General features: G+C 40.0%; 1 protein-coding gene across 2 annotated transcripts in view; it reads left to right on the top strand.

Annotated features, from left to right (window-relative positions):
• The first annotated feature begins 4,235 nt into the window (after positions 1-4,235).
• The window catches only part of PTPRO (protein tyrosine phosphatase receptor type O), a 65,374-nt gene continuing 43,280 nt past the window's right edge, over positions 4,236-26,329 (top strand). Inside the window, exons 1-6 of one of the 2 annotated variants that reach the window (XM_066319537.1) lie at positions 4,236-4,503; positions 13,515-13,673; positions 15,480-15,632; positions 17,250-17,699; positions 18,737-18,898; positions 23,642-23,841. In XM_066319537.1, the coding sequence (XP_066175634.1) occupies positions 4,464-4,503; positions 13,515-13,673; positions 15,480-15,632; positions 17,250-17,699; positions 18,737-18,898; positions 23,642-23,841 (1,164 nt within the window). In that variant the 5' untranslated portion in view covers positions 4,236-4,463. The remainder of the gene's footprint in view (positions 4,504-13,514; positions 13,674-15,479; positions 15,633-17,249; positions 17,700-18,736; positions 18,899-23,641; positions 23,842-26,329) is intronic. The other variant, XM_066319536.1, reaches the window with a different exon arrangement.

The following is a 26,329-nucleotide window of genomic DNA, read 5'->3' as shown; positions in this document are numbered from 1 at the left end:
CAGATGAGATCTGCCCACTTTGAAAATTCTGTGATGCTGCAGGATTTACTATGTAAAAGCTGCCAAAAGTCAGATTTGTTTGGGATTTTAGTTCCCCTTGTCTGGCATTTAATAATGAGATGCAGTTACCAGTACTTTAATTTTACAGAGCTGATGAGTGTCCACAGCTCATCTTCAAGTGAGCAGAACCTGTAACTACTTGCACTTCTGGTAATTGGGTTCTGGCACAATGTGTTTCAGAATGAAGCATTCAAAAGCTAGAGTACTTAAAATTAGTGGTTGTTTTGCAACTTTGGTATTTTCCTCATGTGTAAAACTCATTCTGTTATGTGGAAATAAACCGAGGACATAAGCTTCTGAGAAAAGGACTCTGAGCTCTGCTGCACACCATTTATTTTCCTATTACTCTTTGGATATTGTTTATTTGACATGTTGTATATCTCCTTGCCTCCTCTTCCTTTTTATTTTAATTGGGACCTGGTTATTGGCTGGAAATTCCACTAACATGACTCATCCCTGTGCTGGAAGTGACTGTGAACTGGCATCACATTGCAGGATTTACTTCCCACCCTCCTTTTTTTTTTTTTTTTTTTTTTTTTCCTTTTAAGTGTTTTATCGTGGCACGAGCTTGTAATAATAAACTAGGAAGGAAGTTGGAGCTAATCATTTGGTTCTGAATGCACAAGCCCTGCCAAATTTCCCCACAGGCATGAAACAGCCGCTCAAGCTGTGACACCAGCAAATTAAATCCTGGGGGTAGCTGACCAGAAGTAATGAAATGTGTATTTACCATACTGATGCTGTCAGTCTTAAGACACACTGGCTTTACAATCTAGTTAAGTGGGGCACGTTTGTCACTTCCAGTGGTGCTTAGAGAAAATACTCAGGTTTTTTCTTAGCCTTCTTTTCAAAATCACCAGCCCAGTGCTGCCTGGCAACTCTGACCTTGTACAGCTTGAAGAAAGGATGACCAGAATGGTCTGTTCTTTTAAAACACTGCCCAAGTGAAATCCATATTCCTAAGGAGATAAATGATTTTATCTCATGACATGTTAATTGTCAATTTTTATTATTGATCTCTTATCTGCCACTTTAGTCTTGGCAGATGAAACTAAAGGCTAAAAGTTATTTTAAGAGCCAGTGGGGAATAAACAACAGATGTCTCCCACAAGCCATGTGTCCCATGCATGCAGCAGTTGGAAAGCCTGTGAGCACACAGAGGTGTGGAGGAGGGACACAATCACTGGAAAGGGACCACTCAAGAGAGGGATGCATCCTGCAGATGGGCACGGTGATGGGTTGGATGGCTGCTAAAGAGAGATGGCCCTCAAAAATTGCATCATGGCAGCAGCACTTCCAAAGCAGCTAGACACAGGCACACAGATGAGGGATGCTTTCATTTCACATTCCCCATGTGCTTAAGGTGATAGAGGACTCAAAAAAAAAAAAAAAAAAAGCTATTCACTCCAGACAAGTGTCATAGGCAACAGCAAATGTCTGGGAGTTTATTTAGCTAGCAGAGGCATTCTATGCTAATTGTGTTGAAGAAGACTCATGAATCATTTGCTGAATGGTGCTTGCTGTGGATTCACAAAAACATTGAGGGGAAAAAAATAATAGTACAGTCTTCATCAATAATACAATACCCGTGGAAGAATGAAAGAGTAAAATCACAACCCTATGAGCATTCTCTGAAAGCATCTAATTATATCCAAGGAATGTCCATTACTCTGCAATTATATGCTTAATTTCTAGCAGTACTTGATTAGCGTAGCAAATAATTGCTAGTACAACCAGCTATGAGGAACTTACTTTGAACAGTTTGTTGGCATGTATAAATTCATTTGGCACTTTGGGCTGGTTCCTCATGGCAAGGTAGGCATGTGGAGTTAGTGCTGTGGAATTCAGTGCCAAGGCCAAGGGAAGGCCAGGATAATTTTAGAGACAACACCATCCTTTTTCCTTCAGTGAATCATTCAAATGAAAGTCTGTGGAAGGTCAAAACCCACAGACTTCTGTGGGATTATACATGAACTTCAAGCTTAGTGTGTAGAAATAACCTTGCTGACTCCTTGCTTGGTCTTGGAAGACAATCATTGCTTCTGTGATACAATAGTGTGTGTGGTTTTGGAAAGCCAGCTCATCTGTGCCTTCTTTCTTCTGTCTTCCCACAGCAGGAGGGCTGAGGTAGGATTGATTCCACATTTTCTTAGTGAAAAGAAAATAGAGAGGAAGAAGGATAAGAGAACCTCTTCTTGGTTTAGACCAGATCTAATCATAATCCCCAGTTAAATGTTTGAGTCTGTGTGAATCCAAATGCTAGACTAGGATTTAAGGCAAAATACAACCACTTGGAGGGTAGAATTTTGATCTACTCAAGGGTAAGCCTGTTGAATTCAGATCAGGCTGGGGAAAACACATGGAAGCTTTTATGTAGCTGTAGCCTTACATTATAAACCTTTTGGAACAATGGTTTTGCCATCTGAGAAAAATCACCCAGACCTCCACACCAAAATATTCTCCCTTTGATAACATTAATGGATAAAATTTTAACAACTTGGAAGTAATTTTTTAAAAGACTAGCTAAAGTAAACCTCAAATCAGCAGCTGAAGTTGCATTGCCTCTACTTTTAATCTCAGGTTTGGAGCTGTCTAGACAGGTTATCCTATTTGGGTTGGACTGATTATAAGCTTTGTGCCGCCTTCTCCTGTTGGATCAGAGGAGTGGGTTTGCTTAGGGCTTTTGTCTCCAGCCTCTGGCTTTGCCTCTAGGGTGATATAACCTTAGGTGCACTGTAAATGTCAAAGCCCAGTGATGATACCATGAATACATGTAAAGAAAGACTGCTGCTGTTTTAAATCTTATGCTCCTAGAACCAATTATTTATTGTTGGCCAGTTTATTTCTGTTGTTGTTTTTGTTGTGGGTGTTTTTTTTTGCTGGGTTGGTTTTTTTGTTTGTTTGGTTGGTTGTTGTTGTTTTTTTTGGTTGGTTGGTTGGTTTTTTCTTGGGTTTTTTGTGGGATTTTTGGTGGTAGTTTTTTATTGCCAGAAGTTGGCATCACCATATGTGTGAATTTGAAGTAGGGATCCTGGTTCTTGCAGAGCAAATCCCAGAAATATTCTTTTCATTGAAGTACTCCCACTAAACAAAACCATGAAAAAGTAGGAGGTAGTCAGGCTGCTAGAATTAATCTCTAAATGAGGTCTCTATCTCTCTCTGATAGAGGAACAACTTGATGCAAGCAGTAGCAAACTAACCTTATTTTTCCCTGAGAGCACTCAGCCTGTGAAATATGAAGGAAAAAAAAATTACCGTGGAGTTGGGAACTGAAAACACCAGATATTACAGTTTTTACCAGGGGTAAAAAAAATTATAAGCTATGGTGTGGTCTAATAAACAAAAAGTCAACATTCTAAAATAAGCTTGAACTTTTCCTTCTCATTAATTAGCATGAATGTGTGTTGAAATTCCTGTAGAGAACCAGCTCTCCTGACAGCTGGTTTGAAATTAATAAAAAGGAAAGTGTTTTCAGCTGACAATGGCTTAACATGCTCATGATACATGAAAACAAGGTTAAATTGCTTCTTTCTCTCTACTACTAATAAAAGAAATATTGAAAATTAAATGCTGTAGCTTAGGAAATTAAAAGTGCCAGTCAAAACTATGGACATAGTGGTGAAAGCTGCTTATCAGTTGGTGCTTGCTGAAATTGGCATATTTGGGCTTAGGCAGTACCAAAAATTATTCTTCAGTTGTAGGCTTTCAGAATATATTGCATTGAGAAGTATATGATCCTGCTTCTGCAAGATAAAAGAGTCTTGATTTAATCACCCTTTTTTGGGGGGGTTTAAATGACTTTGAGGCTTTACTGGAAATCTTCTTGCCCCTGATACCCTTTACAATCTCATCCTTCTGCTCTACTTCACCTTTCCTCATGAAAGGATGACAGAGACTTTATTCCTCAGGATGTAGGAAATGGAGTACCTGGAGTATCAGAAAACAGCAGGATCCAGCTCTGCTGCAGAGAGACTGGCCTCCCATAACCAGATACCTCTGGACTTTGGCTGACTGAACTGTAGCCTGAAATAATTGCTCTTATTTAATGTTAACACTCCTGTAGAATATAACTTTATTGCAAATATGAGTGTCTTATGAATAACAAGGGAAATAGCTGCAAATAAAATACTAAATTTTTCTTCAACAAACTCTTTATTCTTGCCTTGTAGAATGCAGAACCTTTCCAAGTCGCTGTCCGAGAAGACAATTGTATCATTGTCTCCCTGGAAGCATCAGATGTGGTGAGCTCATCATCTGTCTATGTTGTGAAGATAGCTGGAGAATCCAAGAACTACTTTTTCCAGTTCGACGAATTCAATAGCACTTTACCTGCCCCTGTGGTTTTTAATGCCAAATACCATGGCCTATATTACATAGTGACTCTGTTGGTAGTGAACTCAAATATGGTTTCCAAGTCAGCAAGATCAATCACTGTATTAACGAGTAAGTAACACCTTATTCTTCTTTTCTTCTGTTTCTTGTCTCTGTGTGTGGCTTTTTTCTTCCAGAAGTTCTTCTTGTGAAGAAGGTTGGGTGGTTGTTGGGTTTTTGGGGGTTTTTTTAATGGGTCCTGCGTGTAAGATGCACCCCTGTGTGAGAACAGTAGGGAAGAAGGCTTGACAAAGTGGGAGTGAAAATTCACAAGGTGTGGGCAAAAAGAAAGGGAAGGCTATAGGTTTCTCCTCAGTGACCCTTCCTGAACACTGAGGTGTAACATACTAAAACAGTGTGATGAATGAAACCGCTTTTCAAATGTTCATCCTAAACCCTTTGAACCAGGAGTTCCAAAAATCTAGTAAAGGGCATGACAAGTGTTGACTAACAATTCAGTGTAAGCACTCTTATATGACGAATTTTATTCTGTTTTAAATGCTGTAACATTGTTCTTTGGTTGCTAACATATAGAAGCACTGCTAAACTTGGAAGGCTGACACCAGTCACCAAAACTAGGTGTTTCTGCCAGTACAGCTGAAGGTGTTTGTGATGGAGAACACATTTGTAGTAGCCTGTCTCTTACTATTTCCAGGTGCATTGATCCTGGGGGAGAGGTGTGATTTTGTTTTCTCTGTCACCATACAAAGTAACACAGATTTCCAGCTGTGCTTCTGGCTCAGAGGTTGATCCAGGACTGGTTCAACGTGCCAACCTAGAAATTGAAAGCAATTTGTAGAATATATAAAAATTATTCTTTCATCTGGAAGATGACAAAAATCTGTTTGTATGGAGCCAGACTAATTTTCTGGTTTTTTTTTCTCCCCTAAATGGCACCTTGGATTGTATGGGTAGTTTTAGTTGTATTACATCTGAGGAATGGTTATGATTTTTTTGTACCTGTATTATTGTGTCAATGAGGAAACACCCTCCATGATAACAGCATTCAAAGCATGTTAAAGTAGATTCATGTGTTATTGAGTGAAGTGCCTAAAATTTAGGAGTTTGCATAATCTATGCAAACAAGATTTTGCATAATCTATACATTCTTCAGCCTTCCCTTGTGTGCTCAAGTTGATGAAGGAAAACCATGAAGGATGCCATGGCAAAAGTATCATGTTGTTGGGTAATGCAAGTACTGAACAATTTCAGGGTTCACAGGCAGCCTGAATTTCCTTTCCTTTGACTGCTTTAACCTCGTAAGCAAAGTAGTAATTTTAATCCCATTTTCTATTTTATGTTTGTTTCCTTCAAAGAAAATAATTAAAGCAACTGTTGTCATATACAACTGGAAAAAAATGCCTCACTATTATGCATTTTTAGCAGGTTTTGGGTACTGCATTTGCAGTTGTGCTGCAGGGCTCATTGCTCCTTGATTTCCAGAGCCCACAAGGGTCTCTGATAGCAGGGAAGGTGTGATCCAAACTGGCAGATGGTGCACATGCCCCTGTGCAGGGAAGCTCTGAAGGAAGAAGGAAGCCAGAGTCACTCAGTGTGATGTTTTCATCTTCTTTTCTTCTGTTAGGGCCAGGATTAAATGCTCGAGAGATGCAGTTTTCATGTTTGGACTAAATGTTTATTAATTCTTATCTATAGTAGAGTCTCACAATTTCTGAGTTCTAGCTAACAAGGTAGAAAATGGTTCTGTCTCTAACTCTTTCCAAAGTCTTTTAAGCATAATTTATCTAATAACAAGATGACACCTATATTATTTTTATTTTTAACCCAATAACCGACTACCCAGGGTCCACAATGCAGACCCTTTCACCTAATTAGAAAACACCACCCAAACCTATGAAGAAGAAGGTGAAAGAAGAACTTAGCCAACACCCAAAATCCTCCCTCTTGCCTTATATATATTACTATATACTAAAACCTGAAATCCTAAGTTTTGCACCCTGTGACATCACACACTTCTATCCAAACTACACACCCACAATCCCAGTGCTATCACTCAATTTTAGAAACCTGTTCCACGGATGGCCTCAGGTCAAATGCAGTGGGTTGCTTGAGGGTCAGTGCCTGTTAGCACAGAAAGCCTAAACCTCTCAGCTTTCAGGGTTCCAACAATTCAGCCCACCAGAGCCAGCCCAAACCTTCCCATTTCTGGCTCAGGGGGTTTCCACAAGGAAAAACAAGAGGCTGATGGCTCCAAGGGCATATCCTGTGTCACAGTCCCTCCTCCAAGGCTTGATGGGTTCACCACCTGGCTGATGGGGGTGTGCTGGCAGCACCTTGGGGTTTCCTGCTGCTGCCTCTGCTGCTCCCCCAGACCTTGGAAGGATCAGTGATCCTGGCACTCAGCCAGGGCTGCCAGTGGGAAACAAAGAGAGAACAATGGATTTCTCTGGTTTTGCCTCAACAGAGAGACAACCACATCCATGGAAAAGGGCAGTCCTGCAGGCAACACTGAAGGCTGCTGCACTGAACTCTAAAAGTGGGTTGCCAATTGGGACCTTTGGAAGGGAAAGGATCCAATCTCCTCTGTGATATTCCTGTCAGGCAGACTGATGAGTGAAGGCTCTCTTGTAGCAGCTTTTGCTCCAAAGTTCATCTTTTGGAGCACAAGGCTACAGAACTGAAAGTAAATTTGGAATGAAAAGACAGTGTGGCAGACTAGGCTTTTTAAGGTGTTTCAGTATCCTTCAGGTTTTGAGAAGAGATCTTAAAACTCCTGGTTTCTCCTACAAAAATGCATTAAATGGTATTTGGTTGGTTGTTGGGGTTTCCCCCCCTCTTATTGGTATTGTCTGCTACCTGTTTTACATAATTTTATGACTAACAATTGACTTGATTTTTTTTGGCAGACAATAATTAGGATAGATTTATATTTTCCTTTTTTGCCCTATGCTCTCTGGCTGCTTAATATTCTTGGTTTATTTAACCATGCAAAGATAGGTTACTATCTAAATTATTCCATCAGTATCTTACACATGAAAGAATGGCACATTGCAATTAGCTTCCACTACCAAATTAATTCCTGTTCTAACTCCACTGGTGTCAGGAGAGCTTTACCAGTGGCAGATTGACCCCGTTCATTAGGCTGCCACAAAATAAATCAAGCAGGATTGCCAGTGATGCCAGTGTAGTTATTCCCAAGGCAGTGCTCACAGGAGGTTTTTGGGATCTCCTGGAGTCTGCAAAGGAGATCCAGCCTTTCAATGTGTGCTGAGCTGTACCCAAAAAGTGCTCATCAAAACGAGACCAAGGTCCCTCAAAGACATTGCCTGCTTAGAAATTCAGTGAGAGTCATGAAAGGCCTCTGCTTTCTGATGGTATATTCTGATGACGTTTCCTTTCTCCTGTTCACATCTCCCATCAGTATGCTACATCTAAGGGAATTGGCAAGAAAAAGCAAGAGAAGACTCCATTTAAGAGAAGAATTTTTTTTTTTAACCTCTTAAGGTTTCTGTCCAGAAAAGAGTTGAAAAGCTAACAAAAAACATATATATTATACATTCTATGTAGGCATATATATGTCTAACATTCATACAAATGTATGGGCATAAATATGCACATATAAAAATACAATATCATGTCACCTTAAAATACTTAAAGCATAGAATCATTTAGGTTGGAAAAGACCTCTAAGATAATCAAATTCAGGCATTAACCCAACACTGTGAAGTTCACCATCAGGCCATGTCTCCAGTTGCGACCTCCATGTATTCTTTGAACACTTCCAGGGATGGAAACTCAACCACTTCCCTGGGCAACCTGTTCCAATGCCTGATCACCTTTTCAGTGAAGTTTTTCCTCATAACTTTGGGATTTGTCAGGCACAATTTGCCCTTAGTGAAGCCATTCTGGCTGTCTTGGATCATCTTCTTGTCTTGCATGTCATCCATGCACATCTGTGTATGTTCCTTTTGAGGTGTCCATTGTTAATTTGGTCCTTTTCTACAAGACTGCACAGTTCTGCTTGTCCCTGAATGGAATCATTTCAGGGTTTTCTCATGTTGATCAAAACACCACAAACTATAGAATTTCCTCGTTTAGGCTCTGTGGTCCAGATTGTTGTAACGAAAATGATGAGCTATTTGAAAACTCTTAGATAAGAAACCTGTAACATGGAATTTTAGCACAAAATAGCGCTTTTTGCTTCTGATTCTGTAGCAAAGTTGTGTTCAGCAAATTGGGTTCAGTACTTCACGGAAGGAGAAAAATGGAAACCTTGACTGCCAAAGATCCTTGCCATGGTTTTGACAAGAATAGTTGTGAGAATCTCACCCTCCTGGCTGGATTGTGTGCTGTGCCTGTCAAAGTGACCTTCCTTCCAGTCTTCAGTCTGGACAATGCTGGAGTAGCTCTGGCATCTGACACAACTGGTTCAGGCCTGCTTTCTTCTGCTCTTGGAGCTTTGGCTTTTCAATTGGGATGAAGTAACTCTGGAATTCATACGGTTTATTTAGTATTTTAAAATATTTGACTGAAAATTCTACCTTATTACTAATTGATTTTAAAGTAGTTTATGAAATAAATAAGGCGCACATCTGTAAAATCGGTGACTGATATTTTCGCTCACTCATCCTACATTTTCCCAGCTTGAAGCCTTATTTTATTCTTCCCAGAGTGAGTCATACCCATATAGCATCTTCTTCTTTCTTTTGTTTTTTCCCATATTTACTATCAACTTTATATTGTGAAGGAAAAAAATGTTTATACATTTGAAGGAATGGGTAAAGCAGTACGTTGCAGAGCTATTGTGTGCTGCAGGAAAAAATGTGTGTCTGCTGGGAATTAGAGAAATCCAGATCTGGGGATCTCTGATGGTAATTAAGAACAGCTCTGCCTGGCTTTTATTTCAACTGATGATTAGGAGTTTTTAGTGGTAAAATGTCACATTGTTTCAAAAGCTGGTGATTCCTTACATACATGACTGTGAAATATATTCCCTTTAGGGAGAGTTCTGCCTCTGTATTTCCCACAAAAATATTCTCCTGGAGAGGCCAGCAGGCTGCCTGGGACTCTGATCTCCAGCCCTCAGAAAGTAACTGGCATTAGACCCAGTTAATGCTCTGCTGTCATTGTGCCAGATGCTGCAGGAAGTGATTCAGCAGGTCCAGTCCTTTCCTCTGGCTTGTTAATGGATCAGAGTTCTTTAACTGAGAGCTTCAGAGGGTTTTTTTTTTCCCTAATGAAATGTGAAACTTTAGTCCTTCATGTTTTTCTTTCTTAAAGGATGATGTGAAACACCTTTAAAAAGGCTGATAATCTGTGGCAGCCCTAACTTTGAAATGTAACTCAGAACAACAACTAGGTCCTCTAGTGCTCATCTTTTCCCAGAAAATAAACCATGTTATCCTCTTTTTAGGGTGGAAACACTTCTCCATCTGAATCAAAGAAACAGAAAGAACTGCAACCATATGATTTCCTACTGTAATTTGCACTGTAAGGAGGATCTAAAAAATTGGCCCAAATCTGTTCAAGAACAACAGCTATGTCTTTGTTCTTGTGACAACATTATTTTTTAGGTTGTGTCATCTTCTTTTTTATCACCCTATGTGGCCGTGTAGAAATTGCACTATGTGTCATCATTTTCACTTATATTCTCCTTTTGTAAGCAATAGCACAATATCGCTATTACTAATCATAAACTTGAACTTTATGTTCTCAATGTATTGAATTCTCCTTTAATCTCAAAGATGGTTTCTTTTTAACAAGAGAAAAAACATCCTAAGGTTTACAGCTACATAAATAGTTCATCTTGGGGAGAAAATTACATAATTCACAACTTCTTCCTGTGAATAAAGGGAATTACCCATGGAGCTTAGGTCACTTCATTAATGGGACATCTTTTTTATAAAAGTCACAATATAGAGGTAAATATAGAGTCTGGGTTCCAATGTGAGAAGCAAGAGATTTCAGTCCCATATGTAATGCTGTATTCTAAGGTACAGCAATAATCAATCATTTATTCCATTTGTAGAGTGACCCAATCTACACACTTTACAAAGAAATTGACTTGGATTGAAATATGGTACTTATTTTCACAGCATTTTTTTCCCCCTGAATTGCAAATATTAATGCATCTGACACAAACTGAATGCATTAACGGAGGATTTATTATTCAGAATTTTCCAGGACATTGGAGGAAGATGTTAGGCTATTTATTGTGCTATCTTGATGCTTGTGTAATGCAAGTTATAACTAAACTCTAAATTCTAGAAAGCCCAGGATAAACAGGAAGTTTATCCTGTAAATAGATAAAATGGGAAAGCAGTTGCTACATAGCCAGAGGATTCTGACACACTGAGAAAAATAGCAAAATTAGTATTTGATCCTGCAATCTTGCCTATGTGTGTGTAGTATAATCTCCAAGTCTAAAAATAAAGAGATTGTGAGTGAAGAGGTACTTTAAATTCTTAGAGCGATATTGAAATGCTCTGAGTCTCTTCAGTAATATGACTTCAATGTAGTACAGAGCTTTTATAAAGCTCTAAGTATTATATTTCTGTGATTCCACTTTATTTAGGCTATTTCTTGACAGCCACTGAAATCTGTGGTAAGCTGGATCCTAAACACTGAAAATAGTAAAATTAAAAAGACCAGACTGTTTATGCTCTGAATTATAAATATAGATAGTAAAGAGTGGCATTTTACATATTCTTCAGTTTTAATAACCCTCGGAGCAGTTAGTAAAAGTGAAAGACAGAACATGATGGTTATCTGCTGAGCGTTCTTTTAATTTCACAGTGTGCAAATAGCTTTTGATGTGAAGATTTGGTGCTGAAGGAAGTATGATAATGGAAGAATCTTTAAATTGCATTATGTCACTCATGCAGCTCTGCTAATATCAGCCATGAGCAAGGAGAGGATAGTGACACGAAAGAGAGTCTGTGGTGATTACCGCTTAATTCAATTGTTGGTTAATTAAATCAAAGCATCAGGAGGAAAAATCATTTGGATTAAAAAATGAATATAGCTTCCATCCTTTATTTGATTTCTTGTAGGAAGGAATAAATGGGGTAATTGAATTTCAGTGGCATAAGAAAGCTTCAGTAATTCTTTCAGAAATGAGGAGACCTCAGATGTGAATGAGATAGCAGGAGAAAGCCCAGGGCACACCCGCTAACGTGAGAGATGACTGCACATAAGCACTGTGCTATTTAGAGAATGTTATTGACATTTAAACTACTCTGGTGTGCTGTGGGAGCTGTTGATATGAACCCTCTGGTCATGTGGGTAGTCATTTCCACTATTTATTTCTGAATAAACGATGGGAAGAGCATTGGCAGAAAGAAGAGTGTAGGCTTTGTTTCCTGTGCTCTGCTTTACTCCTCTTTATTTCTAGGCTATCATGAAATGTCAGCAGAATTTTCACAGATCCCATCACTGAAGTGCCTGTTAGTATCTGTGAGGTGGGGAGTTTCTCTTTGTAAGTGTTTAATATACAAATATACTGATATATATCTGATGGAGATTATGAAGTACCTTTGCCATGAGGAGTAGTTTAATAATCCCATGCTATTACACTATTTCCATGCTCTGGCAAAGCTAGAAATGATGACACATTGGTGTTGGTGAGAGATTCTGTTTGCACCTAGGGTTTTATTCCCGGTTGTCTCTTCCTCTCTGTTTCTCTTCACATCTTAAAGCTGTAGTGAAAATAATCTGCTAGTCATTGGGATTTAGTTTTCTCTTTCACTGTAGTCTTGCTTTTCCATCTTTGATTAACCCACTCCACCTCCTGTGGGATAATTCCACTTTTGATACTGATCTTGTAATTTCATCTAGTCTTTCTCTTGCCCATTGTGACTGCATGCTCTTTGGAGGAAAATATTTTATTAGTTTTTCTCCAGGGCCTATGGTAGCAGAATTTTGCACTCAAATGAGTCCTCTAAGGCCACACTAATCAACAGCCTGAATTTTGCAATCTGATCCCTATAGTGTGCAAGAACTGTATCAACATGCTAATCTTTATAAGGATGTAGGAATAATTGCATTATCTCTATTAAAATCCGTTACTATGACAAATTTCAGCTAACAGTTTAACATTGCTTGGACCTCTTAAGCACAGGATAATTGGGTTGCTGTCATTTTTTTTCTTGCTGAGGAGAGCATTGAAGGCGTTCTTTCTTTTAGTTTTTCTTGGGTTTATTTGTGAATAGAGAAGGCTGAATAAAAATGTGACTCTCTGGTTGTCAACGACTATCCAGACTCCCAGCAGCAGTGAACTGACATGGCTTTCCTCAGCTGATGGAGCCACACTGGTCTAGATTTCAGATTTTTCTTACTTTTTTTTCTTACTTTTTGTGGCCTCCCTGTACCTGGGTTCAGAGCACCAGTTCCTGACTTAACCTCCTTCCTATGCACAGTCTTTCCCTGTGCCCTCCACAAACCATTTTACTACTCTGTACCTCATCTCTTCATCTGTAAAATAATGGTAGTGTCACTGTTTATTTTGTAGAAATTTGATGTGGATAAACAGGTAAAGATGGTGGCCCTCTCCCGTGGTAGGAATGGGGACGGTATAACTACCCATGAAATAAACAAATATATAGATAACAAAATAGAAAGTCTTTATTCTTTAGTCTTTATTATGTAGCTCCCTTTGACCATTACACAGATAATTTTCTCAGCTCATCTTAAAAGTTCTACATTTATGCTGAAGTCACAAGCAGTTTCAAGTGTTGTGTTGATTTTGTCTGGGCACTTTGACATGACTGACAAGTATTAAAGATGAAAATGTTTCTGAGGTGATGACTGTGAGTGTTTAAATAATAACTTTTTTTTTAATGTCAAATATGGAAATTTTTCTGTTAAAGGATGATTGTTAAGAGGATAGATACCTTCTTTGAAGGGAGAGGAATATAGAAATACTGGCTTTGACAATGTCCCAGGTAGCTTTGCTCCACACCTCAGTGAAGCCTCCAATGTCACCTGGTAGATTTAAGAGTGCCTGTGCCATACCTACAAACCCATTTATTTTCATTGGTATTATATATGTGCAAAGAACTCAGTTTGTCTATTAATCTGCCCCTTTCTTCCTTTTTTTCCCCTTTTGTTTGTATGTCCTTTAGAACCACTTCCTGTGAGCAATGTTTCTATCTATGATTACAAACCATCTCCAGAAACAGGAGTGTTGTTTGAAATTCAGTACCCAGAGAAGTACAATGTTTTTACCAGGGTAAATATAAGCTATTGGGAAGGAAAAGACTACCGAACAATGCTGTACAAAGGTAGGAGGAAACTGTTTCACCAAACTTTGATACTAACTCCTCTGGAAGCATTTTAAACAGTGGCTTTAGATGAGGTTTTGACATGTATTAATATAATGATTTGTGTTTCTGGTAATGTGCTTATATAATAGCTTTTATGTCATGAAGTAAGGGATGGGTCTTTGAATTGAGATGATTGGGATTTTTAAATTGCTAAAATCCTAGTTCTAGTGATATTCCCTTTCTTTTGTATTTTGGAGGAAAACTTGGTGGACTGGATTTTTGTATTCAGTCGGAAATCAGCCTGGGAAGGTATCCCTAGTCACTGGTGCTTCTGTGTCAGTTCAAAGCAATACAAAAGCTCCCAGGCTCTTCCCTCTGGCCAATGTTTCCTCTTTGGTGTGTAGCTGATAGGAAAGCTCTGGGATGTCCCAGAGGAGGGAAACCCATTCAATAAACCTGATTGCTGGCACAGAATCAAGGCTGGTGGTTCTGTATCACCATGCAGTGACACAGTGCTAGGCTGTAGAGTACATTAGTGTAGCATTCAGTGTTGTCCTCGAGCTAATAAACCCTGCTGCATAATAGAAATTTCAATGTTCTTAAAATAATCTAATCAAGGGCAATCAATCTAACAGTCTAGACAGTTAGCCTAAGCAAACAACTAACCTAAGCACCTGAATGATCTAAACAATAGCAAATTCTGCTTTCTTTTTTATTTGTTCATAACTGAACCCTTTCATCTATTTGGTTATAACTTTTGCCCTGCAGTATAGCTTAAGCACAGCATCTGTCTCAGAGGTATAAATGGGACTATAAATGTCCTGTGGGAAGCACCCTAAGAGGTGAGGAAGGCACCCACATGTCCGGTGGTTTAACATCCCATAGTGGCAGTAGAATGCCTTTGGGCAATCCAGTAGGTGCTGAAATGAATTTTAGCCACTGAATTTAGGATCCCAGAACAGAAGACTGGTCACTAGAATCTCTCTTTAAAGTCAGCAGAGGGAGAGATACACACCTCCAGAAGGAGGTCAGGGAATTTGTGAGTTTCTTTTTGCTTCAATACAAAGTGGGGTTAGAAATCCCATTTTCAGTGCTGTAAAGTGCCAGAAGTTAGGAAGGGTAAAGTCTGGATCATAGCAGAAAATATAGGTGACCTCTTTGCAGAGAACAAAAGGGACACTAGCAGTAATTTTTTTTATCTTCTACAGCTAATAGATGGCTCAGGGGACTGTAACACTAGATCTGCTGATAAATAAAAGAGTCAGCCTAAATTAGGAGATTCACTAATCATCTTGCACACTCCTTCCCACAGCCTGATAGCCCTAAGCAAGTTCTCTTCAGCCCTCACGTGTGGTGGACGTGAGCTGAGCCCCTTGGTTGTTGTTCCTTTGAACATCTCCCACAAATGCTGTGCCTCAGTCAGCAAAAGACCAGAGAGGCTTTTGCGTGCAGCAGTTAAAGGTCTGCAGGAGCTGTCAGATGCTCTTTGAGATATCCACTGTCATCTGGAGCAGGTTGCCAGGTTCAGTTCCCTTGCCAGTGAAAAGCAGCTCATGTTTCTTGTGCTGGGCCTTTTTTTTTTTTTTTTTTTTTTTTTTCTGGTAGCAAAGTGGCTTTGACAGCCAGGAAAAGTGTTGGCAAAATGAATTATTACAATTTCATATCTCAGAGCAGGCTGAAAAATGTTTAAACATCTAAAACATTGCCCATTCACCATGTGAAGTCACATTGTCAGAAAGTGAACGTTTGATGCATTATCCTCTCTTTTGTTTTTTTTTTTTTTTTCCTTTTTCCCTTCTTCTTTTCTCTTCAAACCTTCTGCAGATTTCTTTAAAGGTAAAACAGTTTTCAACCACTGGCTGCCAGGCATATGCTACAGTAACATCACATTTCAGTTGGTGTCAGAAGCAACCTTCAACAAGAGCACGCTCGTGGAATACAGCGGGGTCCAGCATGAGCCCAAACAGCACAGAACAGGTGAAGAGAATTCTTACACACCATTTCCAAGTCTAGATTGCTGCTTCTCTTGCTGCTGTGGGGAGGGGATTCACCCCACAGAGAGCAGGGTCTGTGTGGGAGCAGTCCGGGGAGCATAGGAGGGGGATGTTGTGGCTGTTCCATAGGCTTGTGTGTGCAACCAGTGCAGAGGGAAATTTGTGTGAGAGCGTTTCTCTCATAAAGCTTGCTTCTTAGAAAATAACTTCTGCTTCACATGAGATATCCTAGGCCTCATGGGTAGGAATTAATTTTTCAGCCACAGGAATAACTGCACTGAGCAGACTATTGATCTATCTCTGTCAGTCTGTCTCCTTGTGCAGTGAATCATAGCTGAGCTGCTCGAGAGGACCTTCCTCATTGTGCTCTTTTCCATCATGGAGAAGAATGTAATAGTTGCCCGACTTGGCGGCCAGTTTGTGCCCTGAAGCATGAACTTTTAATTTCCAAGACGGCAATGTTGCAAAGGCTGAAAATTGCATTTGTTCAAGGTCCAGAACTAATTTAATTTCATCCTGGGACGGTGCCCAAAACTTTTTCGTTAATCTCTTGGACCAAGGACATTTATCAGGGTCCAAAGTGAAATGAACCAGCGATAAAATCGAAAGGCCAAATCTTCAGATGAATACACTGGTGTTGGTCCATTGCCTTGGACAGAACACAGCCAACTGATGCCAGCTGAGTCCTGTCTTCAAGATCCTAAATATAGTTGTTGGGATATTGAACCATAACCATCAAGATCATGTGTTTTTGGTTTTTTTTCTTGCTGCCCTCCCATCCCTTATTTTTCATATGAACTGCAGTGAAAATGTAGAGTCTGGTTTTCTATTAGTGGGATGCGAGTTGAACAAATTAGTGTTCTGTAAAGTGCCATCTTTAAAGGTGCCAGGCAAAATTATTTGCAGAGGCAACTTGCACTTAGAGTGTGTAAAGAGAGGCAGACAAGCAATTACAGTGAGACAGACAAAATGCTGTGTGTTCACCTCCTGGCATCAGCTGAAGTAACTTCTTTGCGTGCCAGAATCTTGTATTGTGGAGACTCAAATCTTAAGATCAAGCTTTCACAAATATTAAAATTTAAACTGATGTTTAATGCTTGTGAAAAGGTAGCTGCTAAAAGCATATGAAAAGCCCTACAGCAATGTGAAGGTTATTTTTTTTTTAAATATGAGCTATGCCATATATTAGTTTTGCATATATATTTAAATTCATTTCTACAGGAGGTATTCGTTTTTTCTATGGTTGAGCTCTTCTGGAAGACACAATAAAATAAATGTAGATTCACTGTTAAAAATTCACACTAGGGTAGCTTTGCTGTTAGAATAGCACTGAGGTTTGATTTACTATGACTTCACATCTACTTTACTTCCTGACATTCTTTAATTGTGATTATGCTGTGAATTTATACTCATCTTAATCCCGCTAGAATCACTTCTAGTATATCTATAAGAATATGTAAGAGAAAGGAGGATCTCAGTTAGAGCAAGTTATTTCAGACAATCCCTAGAAGAATTATATTCGTCGGGGCGGGGGGGATTAAAACATTTAAAGGTGCACAGAACATATCTATTAAAAGACTATCCCTTGCCTCTCTTTTAGTTCCTTACCCACCTCGAAACATTTCTGTCCAGATCATACCAATCAACAGAAACAACTGGGAAGAGCACAGTGGGAATTTCGCAGAGGAATCCTTCATGGGACCGCAAGAAATCATAAGGAAAGAGAAAGTCAGCCACGCCTCTGACAGCCCCACTGCAATCCCAGCAGCAAACACATCTGCAGCCTGGCTGGATGATCCCTCCAACAGCACTGAGTATGAAACCACCTCACAGCCATCCTGGTGGTCCAATGAGGCCGAGTCGTCCGAGGGGGAAGAGGAGTTTGTCAGTGCAGTTTCCAGTGCTTATGAGGCCAGTGATGCCAACACTGGGTCTGGCAGACCCACAGCAGAGCCCCCTCCCTTCCTCCCTGTGCAGATGGTGCTGACCTGGCTGCCTCCAAAGCCTCCGACTGCCTTTGATGGTTTCCACATCAATATTGAACGGGAAGGTAAACCAGAGCCTCGTGCCCCTCTCATCCTTCTTGTCTAAAATTCCATTGGTGGTTGTCTCCTCCACAAATTGTTAATTATCTAGTACTGTGTTGGAACCCTGGTCACTGAGAATGTTAGACTTTCTGTGCTGACAAGAACTAACCCCTCCAAAACCCCACTACATTTAACCTGTAAAGAAAGAGACCGTAAAGAAAGCTTCCAAAATTGGATAGAACTGAAATTATGAGTGTACAGTTTAAATAGAAGTGTGTAAGATCATATAGTGGAAAACTTGGAGTTGAAAGTTTTAAAATATAGTAATATATATAACAAAATAGAAGTTTTAAAAAAAGAAACAAGTCCTTTTTCACTTTCTTCATAAGTCTAAGTAGTATTGTATAATTAAATAGAAAAGTTCACATTACAGACCACAAGTATTAGTTATTGACAATTTTATTGTCAATTTTATTATTTTAATTTAATTATTAACTAACAATTAGTTATTAGTTATTGACATAAAAATAAAAATAATTTAATTATCATTACTTAATTAGACAGTTTATCCTTAAAAAAAACTTATAAAAAGAGAGATACAACTTCATTTTTAGTTTGTTAACTTAAAGTGCTATAGAACTTAGAGTTTGTAAAACTGTAATGTAGATAAGAATTAATAAACATCTAAGTCTGAACAAAAAATACCATCTCACACATTTAATCCCAACCCTAACAAAAAAAAAGATACAACACTATTGTGCTTCAGAGGGCTTTGTTAGATCCCATGTACTTCTTGAGGAGTTTTTGCATTGAGTAGCATCTACTTCTGCCTTGGCAACATAAAAGTAAGGAAGGAGGAGTAAATTTTTCTGTTCTCTTTTGTTAAATGAGATTTATACTGTTATACATATCTCCACACCGTTTGAATGCAGTCCTTTTGGATACCTTTTAATCCCACAGCTGAAACAAGATTTGCATTTCTGATGTAAATAATTTTCTTGTTGGTGGAGTCATTTCAAACTTTGATTAATCCACACTCTTTTTCCCCTCCCTGATTTAGAGAACTCCACAGAATTTTTGACTGTGAGTGAGGACACTCACAAATTTGTTGCTGAACTGAAAGAACCAGGAAAATATAGGTTGTCTGTAACAACATTTAGCTCCTCTGGCTCTTGTCAAGTTCGAGGAAGTCAATCAGCAAAAACACTTAGCTTTTACATCAGTAAGTATCTCATCAAACTCTTCTTTTTCTCCCTGAGCAACATAGCTGTAATGTACAGAGTTTTCCCATTGTGGCATTTCTGGCATCTGCTGATGGATCACAAGGGTCTGGCCTTCTGGAATTCCCTGTGCCAGAGAAGGAAATATAGTGCAAAAATGTTAATATATTGCAACCTGCCTGGATAGGCGTTTGTTGTGCCATCTTGGCAGTCTTAAAAACTGAAAGCAAATAATGGGATGGAGTCATTGTCAGTGTTCACAAGTGAAATGAGTTTCCCTTTTGCATCTCTCAGAGTGAGGATTTCATTCCAAAAATTAATTTGGTGGTTATAGAGAGCCTTGGAAATATTTAACTTCTTTACTCCTGGAGTATGGGCTGTGTTAGGGATGAAGGGCAGCGGCAGGCTGACAGTGTGGGAATTGCACAATTAAACACTGAGCTCTGAAATTGCATGGTCTCTGAGAGAACACAGAGCAAATTACAGTAGATGAAGTGGTTCAGCCTGCTAAATCCGAAGGAGAAAAAGTAATTTATTATTTCCCTGTAGAACCCCAGACTTTCTTAACTGGAGATTTAGTAAAAGACAAAGTAATAATACACTACTGTGTAAACTAATACCATGACTGACAATTAGATCAGCAAGCGAGACAGGTGTTGGTGAATTCTGATCATTATCCTTCTAATGGCTGTGGTCACCTTTGTACCTTTTTCTGCAAAAGGAAATAGATATACTCTACAGAATGCCCATAGAATGAGACAGGGGAATACCTGCAGCACTGCACAATTTTGCATGTGGAAAGATAATGCCTTCCCAAACCATGTGTCATGGTTTGAAACAGCTTCTCCCTGCTAGGACCTCAGAATTCTCTGGAAAGGACAGGGACCTATGGCGGGGGGAACAGGTTTTTGGATTGACATGCAGTTCTGAGCACTCAGATAAACAGAAGACGACTTTTGGTAATACCCATAAAAAAGCTGAAGCTGGGTTGGAGACTTCCCCTTTCCCTCCTGTCCAGCGAGGTAACACATGGGCTGACTGAGGAGATCCCGGCTTAGGATCTCTCACCCTGGCTGCCCTCAGGGTGGCCGGGAACAGCCGGGGCTCCGGGAGCCGCTGTCCCAGAGGAGGCCGGGCTGCAGTCTGGCAGATTGTCCAGGACTCCAGAGCCCCTGTCCCAGGAGAGGCCAGGCTGCAGTCCAGCAGGGTGTCCAGGACTCCAGAGCCCACAGAGGAGGCCAGGCATGGCAGGGCCAGCCATGGGTCTGGGGTCGTGGCAGGACCATTCTCCGGGCCCCCCTGGCTGCCAGCACCCCTGGCCCGGGGGGAGGGCAGGATCTCTCCCCCTCACACTCTACTCTGGGCCTTACGGAGCAGCTGCGAGCAGCTCACGCCCTCAGTTGGAGGGATGGAAGGCAAGGTTTCCATCAGCCTTCCCTCCACTGCCATGGCTTTGGAACATTTGCAGCTGCCGCCACAGAGATCCCCTGACCACCGCAGGCCTGGGCAAGCTTTAACTCTTTTCTGACACACACTGAGACTTTAAAACTAACCCTCGGAGATGAAAGAAAAGGCCAAATTGGACGCATGTAAAGGGACAATATGGCGATCCCAAAGTCAGTAAAGGAAGAGTGACTTTTAAGTGATAGAGATGATGAGTTGCCTTGGTTCTAGGCTGAAAATCTCATATGGATTATGGTAACAGGATAATCTTTTACATCGTGGACAATATAAACTGGGGAGATGATTTGTGGATTTGAGCAAAGGTATCTGTGATGAACTGAGTGAATATTTTTGTGACCCCCATGAGAGGCTGAACAGAGACAGGTGAGAAGAAACCCTCTGCCAGTGAAGAAGTGAGAAGACCATCCCTGTTCCCTGAGTTGAAAAATGATCCTTTGTTTTTTGAAACAGCTCATTTTTAAAAGGTACCACCCCAATTTATGAAATCCACGACCCATAGATAGTCATGGGAAAGGCTACATGAGATGGGATTTTCCTGGGCGGGCTCCTTTTGTGTGAAAGTTACCAAAAAGAAAAGCAGGAGTGATTTCTCTGTCTCAAAGACTGAATGAAAGACTGTTTTATAAGTGGTACTGACATGGAGTTCTGAGTTTTGCCTCTTTACACTGCAGAAAATTAAAAATTTGTAGTGAGAGAACGGGTTGGTTTTAGAAATCAATTTGTGGGATTTTTTTTATTTTCTTATTTTCTTAGTGTATGTTAATGAAATCTATTTGTTTTTACTTGTAAATTGAACTTGCTTTTGCATTTTTCTCCCAAAGTCCTATCTCCCAGTTAGCAAATGAATTTGGCAAATGTAAAACCTCCACATAAATGGTGCTGTGACTTGGGTAAGCTAGCCTAAACCATAACACCATGAATCTGCAACAAGGCACAGTGGCCCAAGCTGGCAGAAAAAAATCATATTAAAAAGAAATGTAGTCAAGTACTTCAATACATTAGGAAAAAAAATTGTGCCTTTAGTAGCTCATAACATTTACAAATACTAAACATTTAGACTTGAATTCATCATAATGCTGGACTGCATGTAGCAATTCCACAATTGCTCCCTATTTATACAACTTTATAGCTGAAAGAAACAATAATTGGAAAACAGTACATGAGAGAGAGAGTCTCTGCTGTTGTAATTTCACTGTCTTCTGTTTTTCGTTAGGAATAGTTAGACAGCTTCATTATATGAAAAGCATTAAAGTAGATAAAGGTATGTGTAAAAATGCTATTAGTACCAAATGTTGTTCCATTTTGTAAGGTGTGATATATTTTATTTTCCTTAAGCAGTATTTAATGCAGTGTCCTCCATGAAGTGCGCAAACTATGGACCTGAGAGAGAAATGAGGACATGTTAATCCAAAGTACAGGGGTGTGGTGGCCAGATTAGGGATGAGCAATTGTGGATAAAGTATTAAGGAGTTTCAGGAAGGCAATGATATTTTAATTTTACATGTAACACACAAGAACCTTTGGTTTTTTGGGTTTTGTTGGTTAGTTTTGCAACCTTTTACAACAATATGAAGTTTTTTGGCAGTTGTCTTATTTATTTGGTCAAATGCAAGGTCCTCAGTATTTTAGATTGATTTTTTATGTATTTCTGGTAGAATGCCAAATTTGAGATATGAGCAAATATTCTTAGGTTGAAATTGCTTTTCCATTCCTCTTCCTGAGTCTGATGAAACAGGCTTTTTTTCTGGGGACTACGACTCTGCATCATGATGTGAGTTGTTTCTGCTTCCTTAAAGCCAATCTGAAACAGTTTCTGGATAGTGAGAGCTGCATGTACATCCTTTGTCTTCCAGAGAATAATCTAATGATCAAATTCCTCTTTTTTACCTGCGTGGGTGGGGGTCCGTGGCTTTGAATAAATTTTGCCCACAGTGTCAGTCTTATCTTTTCCTAGTAACGCTGGGTTGGTGAATCATCCTGTCAAATTACTGGCTTGTGTTAAATATTTTTGTTACATCCAGATAGCAGTCAAATCTTATAGGCTAATCTTAAACCACATTCTTGCTCTGGCATGTGTTTTATTTTATCAATAAATGTAAATTACCATTAGAGTTGAATGGAGGAAGAATGTCAAGGAGAGACTGGTCACAAGTATTGCTTGAAAGTGACAAGAAAAATGGGCTATTTTCATGAAACACAAAATTTTGACCAAGTTTAGCTGAAGTTATTTTCCAAACTGTTATCTATCTTTAAAGCTGTGCTTTCAACCAAGTGCTCCAAAAATTTTGATGCAGAATGAGATTCTCCACTGTAGTGATCTCTGTGAACTTGATTTTCATGCTTTGAGGCCGTGGTGCGCTTGGAGGATGTGTTAGCATGTGGAGAAGCAAAAAAATGTCTGGGCTTATCCTTTAATATTGGTCAATGATCTGTACATTATTGGCTGCCAGTGCTTTTTAAGCATTCCCTTGGAGCAAATCTGATCCTGCTGCGTGGTTTCTGGTAAGCAAGCAGAGAATACTGCAATCTGAATTTTCAGACAGTCACGTTTCTCTTGTCGTGGGCTGTGCTGCAGGTGAAACAGCCCCTGGCTCAGACTGCTTCCCAGGGGCTGCCACCTCTGCTGCCTGAGGGCTGCGGGGGTGGACAGCTGCCAGTCCAGCCTCCCTCACCAATAATCTCTGAAAGAAGGGTGTTTTAACATATGTGCCTCGAATGCGTGAAAAACAAGATTTGTTTTCCTGGTAAAATTTAAAAAGTTTAATGAGAAGACAATAGGAGACAGAAATAAACCAAAGAGTTAAAAATGGGCCTTGGAAGTTCCCTTTAAATACTTTTTCTATGACATGAGCCTGTTGCATACTTATAGACCATTATGCATATCCATGTTTTTCTAGGTACTGTTTAACATGGCCACTCCTTGGGTCCACTTTGTTTAGAGCATGCAGGTTTCTTGGCTGTGGTTTTATTATCACCTTCAGTTTGAGCCTTGGTCCATACTTTCTTCAGATGGCAGATGCTAATAGTTAGCATATCAATAGCAAGGTCTTCATCACATATTCACTGGATGTTATCCTGACCAAACAGACAGTTCACTCATAATTGCACTAGCTACCACTACTACCATGTATAAGTTTTTGTTGATAGCAGAAATAAAACTAAAGCTATTTTGACATTATACATTCATTTTAATATCTGCAGAAAGCTGACTTTATAATATTATATTTATAACAAATGGATAGAGTGGCTTGCTCACCTGTGCTTTTTGGGCCATGTGCCAGGCCCCACAGGTGAGTGGATAGAGGAGCTCACTGAGAAGCCCCAGCATGTGACCGTGACGGTGCTGAGCTCCACGACTGCCCTGACATCCTGGACGGCATCCCACGAGAGCAGTGGCAACAGCACCATCGTGTCTGTGCTCTCCCTCACCTGCCAGAAACAAAAGGAAAGTCAAAGGCTTGAGAAGCACTACTGCACTGAGGTAAGGAGCAGAAGCTGGAGCATTTTCCACTCTAGTAAGAAGTCATGCTGCTGTTTAGAACCCGTGTGCCCCCAGGGCTCTCTCAGGCTGCAGAGGACAGGAGCAGCTGCAGCCCAAAGGGAGGGACATGGCTGGCACAGAGTGGAGGGGAGAGCACAGCAGTCAGGAATGAGAATGGAATTGTTAAAATGGGATTTCTGCTGGACTTGCTGTGACTTCACTCAGGCATGTGCTGCAATGCATTTGCAGTAAGCAAAGTGCTCACGTGCATCACCAAAGTAGCACAAATTATTTCTTAGCTATCCCACACTTGAATACAGAACCTGATTGTAAATTTTCTGGAAGTTTTGAGATGATCAGAAGCCAGGTTTTATTTTCATCCATAGAAAAAGGTGTCAGCACTGGGAAACAGACAGCAATTCAGACCATCCATGATTTGTATGGACAAGTCCTTTAGTTTATGGGATATATTTATAATCATCAAGAATCCTGAAGCCCAAAACTTGACAGTTTTCTGTTACTTGAAATCCTTAGTGAGTTCAACCCCACATCAAACTCTGTGCCCATGATAGGTCAGTGGTGTGTGGCTTCAATTAGAAAGATTTCAGCCAACATCTCAGTAACCTCAACAAGATGCTAATACAGCCTTTTTCTGAGCAAGGCCATGGCTTCTGTCTGGCTCCCTAAATGTGTGTGTGATGGAGGAGTCTGCAAAGGACTGCAGTGCTGCCCTGCTGCACTCTCAGCCCACCCAGGGGACTGCTGGCACCCTGTATAAATCATCTCCTTCCACTTCGTGATCAGTCCTGCAAGTTAATTAGTACACAGAATTTGTGACTCTTAAAATGCCTTTTAAAATTAATCTCTGTAGAAATTTTGAGTTTTAGTTCAAGAATGGCTGTGAACTTAAATGTTTGGAAGTGTTTTGTCATGACAATTTGAGACTTGGTTTTCAGAATCAGCTTGTTATCTTATTGTTACTTACATTTCTTAGAAGTGCAGTCATTTAAATGGGAAGCAAAGTACAGGTGGTGATTATAAACACAGATCACAAACATAGGCATTTATGATTTCTGTAAATACTCCAGGATTCATCTACAAACTCAAAACCAAGTACCTAAAGTTAATCTGTGAATAAACAAGATATCTGTAGAAGTAAATGTGTATTTACTGCAAGTAGGTCGAGAGGTCTAAATACAGTTATTTGTTTCTTTCTGTCATTACCTATATTTGTATCAAATTTAATCAACTTACTATACCTGGAATTGTTATTAGCTGTTGGTTCGACTTCTCCATGAGGAGCTGAAAAGAGCAAAATTCATTGCAAAGTTCTAGCCATTTCTAACATAATGCATGATTTAAAAGTGATTTAGTTTTCCAGAGCAGCTGGCAAAGACAAATTCTGTTCCTTACTAAATCTGTGCTTGGCACTGATACATTCGTGTGCATTGCAATAAACCACCAGTGCAGAGGTGGCTGTGATACAGACTTGGAGAAGGTTGTGAAGAAAATATTGGTAGGAAATACCAGGCTGCAGCTCTAGAAAGGATGTGTGAAAGCTTTCCCTCAAAGCTGCTCTATGCATTTGCTGTTTGTGGAGTCTTCAGGAGATGAGCCTCTTTGTGTTGTATCAGACCAGGAATCACTTGGAGAAGAATTCTGCCTCGAGCTCTGGCTGAAACCCTGGTGTGGCACAGCAGAAATTTGAACAGTGATGTTTTCAAACTGAAGAGAAAAATCACAGTGCCCCTTAGTTACAGTTCATAGTGCTGTTGGAGGAGAGGTGATAAAGAATATTTCTGATGCCTTAAGTTTTAGCTTTCATGGTTTTCACATTCTGTGCTGCCCAGTGGTGCTGTTCTGAGCCTCACATTAAGTGCCAGTCAGCTCTCTTCACAGAGTAGGTAGAAAAAGCAAATCCTTTTCCTGACAAAGACCAAGGACAACTTTCAGGCTCAAAAGCACAAACAATGGTGGGCTGAAGGGAGGAACAAGAAGGATGGGACCTCACAGCCTGAAGCTGTAATTAGACAATTAAACCCCAATATGCAATGGACCAAAGCTTATAAAGTGTGAGACCTCATGACTGGTCGTCCAGTTTGTGACCTTTTTGCATCCACTTTGGGTGTAACCCTGGTCAGACCCTGTCCTGCCCAAGGTGTATCCTGGAGGTCTTTCAATAAATACCTACTTTATTCTCTAGCTCTGTCCAGTCTCTGTTCCAGGTCTGCCTTCCCAAGGCATTAGATTCTCTCTGATTTCACTGTGGAGTCACTCAGTGCATGCAGCCAGAAGACAGCTCCCCCCAAATGCTGCTATCAGCTCACAGAGCTGCATCAATGACGGATGGAAAGCCTCAGGCTCTAACTGAAAACACATGGTCTGGATGCTCCAGCCTGAATAACACCACCTGAAAATGAATAGTGTAGCCTGAATATTTTAATAAATTTTGACAGTAGGAGAGAGTGGGTCTGCAGCGAGGTAGCTG

This window comes from Sylvia atricapilla, chromosome 5 (genome assembly GCF_009819655.1).
Source record: "Sylvia atricapilla isolate bSylAtr1 chromosome 5, bSylAtr1.pri, whole genome shotgun sequence".
Classification (NCBI taxonomy): domain Eukaryota; kingdom Metazoa; phylum Chordata; class Aves; order Passeriformes; family Sylviidae; genus Sylvia; species Sylvia atricapilla.
Note: the sequence above shows the minus strand (reverse complement) of the source record. Positions and strands in the feature narration are given on the sequence as shown.